Source organism: Pistacia vera, unplaced genomic scaffold, assembly GCF_008641045.1.
Source record: "Pistacia vera cultivar Batoury unplaced genomic scaffold, PisVer_v2 Contig1207, whole genome shotgun sequence".
Classification (NCBI taxonomy): Eukaryota; Viridiplantae; Streptophyta; class Magnoliopsida; order Sapindales; family Anacardiaceae; genus Pistacia; species Pistacia vera.
In genome coordinates this window covers 276836-284305 of record NW_022195257.1, presented here as the reverse complement: position 1 = coordinate 284305, position 7470 = coordinate 276836, and the positions used below count along the sequence as shown (strand labels likewise).

General features: G+C 33.1%; 1 protein-coding gene across 1 annotated transcript; it reads left to right on the top strand.

The window, feature by feature from the left end:
* The first annotated feature begins 4015 nt into the window (after positions 1-4015).
* On the top strand, positions 4016-6658 carry LOC116112842 (50S ribosomal protein L5, chloroplastic-like). Its single transcript, XM_031398968.1, has 3 exons — positions 4016-4347; positions 5880-6080; positions 6270-6658. Exons 1-3 carry the CDS (start codon positions 4081-4083, stop codon positions 6609-6611), a joined length of 810 nt encoding a protein of 269 aa, XP_031254828.1. The 5' UTR covers positions 4016-4080; the 3' UTR covers positions 6612-6658.
* Positions 6659-7470: the final 812 nt, after the last annotated feature.

The following is a 7470-nucleotide window of genomic DNA, read 5'->3' as shown; positions in this document are numbered from 1 at the left end:
AAAAAAAAAAAAAAACCAATCATAACTATGTTTTTTTTTTGTTTTAATTACGATGAGCTTCAACAAAAAATTATAAAATACAAATAAATATTTTCAAAAAACACAATTTTTGTAAACATAAAACAATTTTTCTACAATTGTCTTCGACGGGTTTTTATATTCTAAAAACGTTGAATAATTATCTCATCGTCAATTGTATAAAATATATATTTTTCAATATAGGTGACTAAGCAATCATTCATCCATTGATCTCCCATTCGATTGCGTAATCGACTTTTCACAATATTTATTATGGAAAAAGCCCTTTCAATGGTCGCAATCACAATTGATAAAACCAATGCAACTTTCACAAGCTTATATACCAACAAATACAAAATGTCTTTTTTTAAACCGAACTAAATTCTTAGCCAAATCATCACAAGAACGCATGTCAATAACATAGTCTCAGCTTGGTTCTCAAGTACCATCAACTCAAGTGTAGAAAAATTAAATAGATAAAACTGGTCAAACCTATTCTTCCCTCTCTTCTCTTTTTCCTTTTCCTTTATTCTTTATAAGTTTTTTCTCTCTTCTTCTTCATTTTGGACGAACAACCCAATTTATATACGTATAAAACAACTTTTTTGAATTATAAAACTGCCCCAAAATTCTCTTATTCTCACCATGACCCTACCACATTAGCTTTAGTGTAAAAATGCTCAGATTTCTCCCCTCAATTACATGCAAACCGAACAGTTTTTATTTCTTTCATTTTCATTCCTAATAAAACTTTTAAAAACCAACAAATCCTCTTGCATAAAAATAAAGATCACAAAAAATATGAAATATATATATTAGGATTACAAACGAGATTTTACAAAAACAAAATCCAAACTGACTGTAAGGGCGTTCTTATTTCAAAATCTCAAAATCCTGTAAGGGTAAAATTTAAATAAATATAAAATCTGGAATTTTTTAAAAATTGAGTGGGGCTTGTAGTCCCCACTCGTCATTCATTGGATCCACCACTGATAGATACCCCTTCTTTGCCCTAATCCCATCACATTGCTGTTACATTTGCAAATCGCCTTTTCACAAGACCAAAGTTACCATTTTAACCTAACACCATCTTATAAGACTAAAGTTACCATTTTAACCTAACACCATCTTATAAGACCAAAGTTACCATTTTACTCATATATCACAAACGAAAACATAATGAAGTTAGAGAGAAGGGATATCAATGGGTGCATTTGTTTTATTAGTTTGGATATGATTTTGGGGATAGTACTGGGTTGTTGGATAGGGGAGTATTACAAGGTAAACTTTAAAAATTTATGAAAAAACCCTTAAGTTTACTAATTTACTTAAAGACCCTAATATATAAAATGATAAAAACACCCCCATCACCTGCAGTGCCAGATTCCGGCCACCACCGCCGGAATCTGACCGAAAAATTTCGTTACGACACATACCGGTTGGATCTGTGCCGTAACACGCCATGGATCTGGCCGGAAAAGGCCAAATTTACGAATTGTTGTGGCTGTGACGACCGGAAAAGGCTGAAACTACGGCCATCTTTGGCCGTTAGCGACGCCCAAAGATATGGTCGTCTTTGACAGCGGATCTGGCTATTACCGGCTATTTCCAGTGGCTGTGTGACTATTGCGATAGATTCTGGCTACCACCGATGGTGGTTGTCGGAATCTGGCAGGTATTAGTGGATGGGGGTGTTTTTGTTAGTTTTTAAACTTTTTTTGGGGGGTATTTAATGAAATTAATAAACTTATAGGCTCTCAAGTAATTAAAAAAATAAACTAATATTTTGGGAATAATGTGCCAAACAACATTCGAAAAATATGATTGACAATATGGATAAAAACAATAAGCCAAACACACCCAATGAGACTGATACAATTTTGAAATTTTGAGGGTCTATTTAATAAAACGTGCAAAAATTGTCATCTAAAAATAAATTTAAAAACTTTAAGGGTATTTTAAATAATCTCCCATATGATATGTATAAAGAAACGATAATGTTAAGTAGTTGGTTTAAAACGGGAAGAGGGCAGCGGCATTTAAGAGACAGAAAGACACCATTGCCTTAGACACCGTAACTCTTTCTGTAAGAAACCTCTCTATCTCTCCCTCTCCTTTTCTCTCGCTCACTCTTCCGTATCTTTTCAGCTTCTACTTTCACTTAATTTTTTTTTGACGATCGATCGATGAGAGAGAGTTTCTTGAAAAGGGTATTTCTGAAAGAGAGACTGATAATCGGCCGCTCTTACCGTTGCAAATGACGCTCTTCACCTTCACATCGCCAAAAAATTAAAAAAAAAAAAGATTATAGTAAAAATTAAATTAAAAAGACAAGAACTTTTACAGAAAACACACGCGCCGCTGTCTCTTGTACCACACGCTCTTATATTATTGGAGCTATGACATTGAATTTGAAGAAACTGGTGTAGAGGAGCGTGGAATTGCAATTAGTTTGTGTGGAAGATGGATTTATTTTAAATTATAAATAGGAGAATTTACCCTCACACAATTTCATCGATAATGTCACCAGTTTCTGAAACTGTGAATTGTATTGCTGTTGCGATGTCATGGTGTTAAATAAAACAACTGATTGCTTAAGTAAATAATAACCATCCATTTCCTTTTCTAGTTATTAAACTAACCATTTTTTTTCTTAAATAGAAATTTGTTTGGTATTATAGTAGTATAAATTAGTTTTACATATTAGTTAGCGTGTAATGCATTAAAGGACGGCTTTAATTGTGAGCGTTGCTATAATGGAAGTAATTGAGAGTATGGTTACACTGAATGGACCAACCATTAACGATAAAATCTCACAAATCAATACTCAATTATTGACTGGACAAATGATTGATTAAAGTTTTTAATAAAAAACTTACGCTTAGGTTCCGTTCAGTATTGATGTTGAATAAAATATCTAGATGTGAAATGATTTTGGTTAAATATGTAAAACATCTTTATATGTAAAGATAGATTACCAAACTAATCTCACAAAAAAGTGGCAGTTAAGTCGGCAATTTCATCACATCTAAGACATAAAATAATTTTAATTGGACTTAAAAAACAGTCGTTTCTTACTTAATGATCATTCTTATCTAAGGAATGGTCATCTATTTCTTACTGAACGACTATATATGAGAGAAAAATGATCGTTTTGTCTGAAGGAACGGTCGTTCCTTCAAGAAATAACTATTCTTTCATAAGGAACCGTTCATTTATAAGGAATAATCATTCTTTAATTAAGGAACAACAATTCCTTATCAAGGAATAATTATTTGTCCTAAAGAATAACCGCTCATGTTTAGTTAAAATCGTTAATTAATGTATTAATGTCAACTCATGTGCCACGTTGTTTGTGAGATTCGTTTGTCTGCGTAGTACTACCCATATATATAATTGGTGAGGTTAATAGACTAATATTTTAACTATCTCTCGATGTTCGAATGATTATATAGAGACTATTTAGTGTATCACTTAAGAAGTTATGAATTCAATTATTTTCTCAGATGCTAATAAGGATAATTACTAGAGTTTTTATCCAACTGATAGTTTCAAGGTCTTAAAAGATTAGTTAAGACGTGCGTAAGTTGGTCTGAACATCCTTGATAAAAAAATAAAAGTAAAAATTAGACTAATTGTAGCAATAATATGTATATCCATATAGTTTAGGTTGTGACACATTCGGTACTCAATTCAATCAGATAATTTACTTTGATTCTACGTAATCAAATTAAAATGAATAAAAATGAAATATTAAGCTGAGCAAAGTGTGGATTAAAAAAACAAAAAAACGAAAATGATGTAAAGGCAAGGTTCCTTATCCAGTTATCCGCTCACACAGACAGAGAGAAAAACCCAATAACAATCAACCCAAATCAAGCAAATATTTACACAAAGCCCACGAGCAAGACGTGCAAGTGCCACGTTCGTAAATATTGTCGATGATAATACCAATTCCCCACTACACCTCTGTCTAAATTACAACCTTTACACTGAAGCTCTACCGCCAAACACACTCGACAGTATTACAGTGTGAGAAGATAGAAACAAACTCAACCTCAAATGGCGTGTCCCTCACTGTTACACTCCTCTACGTCGTCGTTTCGCGGTCAATTTCCTGTTCTATCATCTCCATCGTCTCTACGGACAGCTTATGGAAACCCTAGAAATGTGAATGGGGTGGCAACGGTGAAGGCTGCTACGGGAGCGGGAGGCATTGTGTTGGTGGATAAATCCGAATCAGAGAAGACCCATCGGCTTAAAACTACTTTTCTTGAAAAGATTGTTCCTTTGCTCAAAGAGGAGTTCTCTTACACTAATATTCTTCAGGTAACCTAATTTAAATCTTATTTTAATTAGTTTTGATACTATACTTTTATTTTAGTTATGACAAACCCATTTCTTAGACGATGATAGTTATTTGAAAAAATTGCAAAAATATTTTGATAATGAGTTATGACATAATCATCCCCCCGCAAGAGACATGTAAAATGAGCAAACATCTAATTAGGAAGGGGCTCATGAATGTAAATAATATATTCACATCTACGTTTAAATTGATTATTAAAAAATAAATTGGGATGAAGATACTGATAAACATACACCAAAATGTAAACTTCCAGTACTCTGCTTACCGTTAACACAGAGAAAATAAGAGTAGAGGAAATTCAGGGTTGGTAAGAGCGCAAAAGAATTATTAGTAACCGACAGTAGCTAGGGAGTTTGAGCGAGTTGTAGGAGAAAATGAAGCAGGAATCGTAAGGTTACAGTGGTGGCGATGGATGTGCACCACAACATTCTAAGCAAGGCAGCGAGCCCGGGGCTTCTGGCTTCAAAATAGTGCAATTAATCCTATGAGGCAAGGAGGGAGAGAATCTACATGCCATGTGCTATAGATTTGGTGAATGGGAATAATTAAAACAATTTCTCACGAAGTACCACAAACAATAAATGTTGCCATGACCTATCTTGATAGCTAGTGTTTCTAAGTATAATAACTTAAGCATTTGAGTTATTTGTGTATGTGTTGTTGTACACATTAATACTCAATTCTTACTAATGCAGTGCTGGCCCTCGTAAATTATGGAGTAGTTACCATAACTCACTTTTAAAATGTGAGTGGTCTACATCTCATGGTGAAATGAACTTCACTTTAGTAACCAGTCACAGTATAAACTTCTCACGTTAGAACAGATACATCATACATGTTAAGTTAAACTTTAACAAAGATCACAGGGTGAGTTGTTGGTCACTCATAAAACAAAATGCATCTAGCCAGGATATATGTTGTTTAAAAAAAGTAAAAGTAAAAGCAAATTCCTGGATGGACAATGACCCTGGATGAAATGAGCATTTGCTTGCAATTATTTGAAATGAACTGGTTCCAGGAGGAGTCTTGCATCATCAGATGGATTCTTGTAATATTTTTTTATGAGTTGGTGTTGGTAGCGAGAGAGTTAGTTTCAAGATCATGACTGTTATTCAGATAGAAACAAAAGCTCCAGCTTTACTTGTTATATATAAGGCCATTCTTTAGAGAATCTTGAAAAAGTTTTTGCGAGGTACACTGAATAACAATCACATCTTAGAACAAGAAGAAGTTTCTGAAACTGAAACTTTTGTGTTTTATGAAATATGAGAGAGAGAATGTGAGGGAGGGATTCTCTTTAGTTGGGTACACTTCTATTGTTGTATGAATTTCTTTAGATTTCAGCTGCCAGTTTATGTTTATTACCATATCAATGGTTGCATATTTTCTTTTTAATGGATTGGCAATTACATCAAATAAATTCTTTCATTTTTTTTTTCTTAAATGTGCAATTTACGAATTGGCTTGAATTTGCAATGTGGAACTTGGGTAGGTTCCAAAGATTGAGAAGATTGTTGTGAACTGTGGCATTGGAGATGCTGCCCAGAATTCTAAGGGTTTGGAAGCAGCAATTAATGACTTGGCACTCATTACAGGGCAGAGACCTGTAAAGACTCGAGCTAGGAATTCCGTTGCCACCTTCAAGATCAGGGAAGGTCAACCACTTGGGATTGCTGTCACACTTAGAGGAAATGTGAGCTTATACTGTTTCTTTGGTAGTTCTCATTTTTTAGCCGTTTTTTTAGTATTCTCATGATTCTTTGCTACATATATTTTGAAGATTAGAGTTTATATTTTTATAGTTGCTGTGTTGCTTGATTGAAATGAAAGAGAGTTGAATGGAATAATCTTATGCTGCATACTTCTTTGGATGATATAACAGATAATGTATTCATTCCTAGATCGGCTGATTAACTTAGGACTGCCTAGAACAAGGGATTTCCAAGGTGTGAACCCTAATAGCTTTGACGGACATGGGAATTACAGCATTGGTGTTCGTGAACAGAGTGTCTTTCCGGAGATCAGGTATGATGCTCTTGGTAAGCCAAAGGGAATGGATGTTTGCATTACAACAACAGCCAAAACTGATAAAGAAGCCCAGAAACTTTTGGCTCTAATGGGAATGCCATTCAGAGAGGGTGGTGGTCCTGCAAACTTAATCCGCAAGAAGAAACTGAAGGCTCATCATTTTGATTCAAAATCCAAGGGAAGATCGCGAAGATGAGGGCTTATTCTTCCCTGGAGGATGGGATTTTTTTTCTTTTTTGTAACTTGTGTAATTTTGTTGTTTGAAAGTTATGTTATCAGCAGTGATGTTGGATTCCATTTTTAGGTTGTCTCATTCAATATAACTTGGTATTGCTTACATGTATTTGTAATGTCGTATGCAAAAATTTAAAAGAGAACTGTTTTACTTTTATATTAAAACGCCTTTTGTTTCATAATACAAAAGAAATCTTAAGTCTGATGATGGTCGTGGAAATAATCATCAAAACTATAATCCAGTTGTTATTTCATTTAAATAACTCTGAATCTCTGATTATATCTTGATCTTGAATGCTTTACTATGCGTTAAAAATATATATTTTATTATAGTTTTTAATTAAGAGGGTTATATAAAAAATGTTTTAGATTATAAAACTCTGATAGGTATACTATTTTCTATCTTATTTTCAATTATTTTCAATTTTATTCTCAAAATAACTGTTTAATCCTTATTTATTTCATTATTTAAGAAATATTATTATATTTTATTCAATTATTTTTAGATCCCTTAACTTTATTAATTTAATTAAATATTTTTAAAAAAAATTTAAAAATTAACAAAAATACTTATATTTACCTATATTTGTCAAATACACTTCCATCTATCATCGTCAGATATAATGACATACTATTAGTTAGATTTGATCGATAGTGTATTGATCTATCATTTATCAACAAGATCCATCATATATGTGATCGAAAAAGGTTAGATCTTTGATCGTAACTGGTCTTCAACGGTGACCAAGAAATGTTCGTCGTTGACGATCAAACATGATAAGATTTCATCTTTTTCGATCAAATTCACAATGGATTTAGTT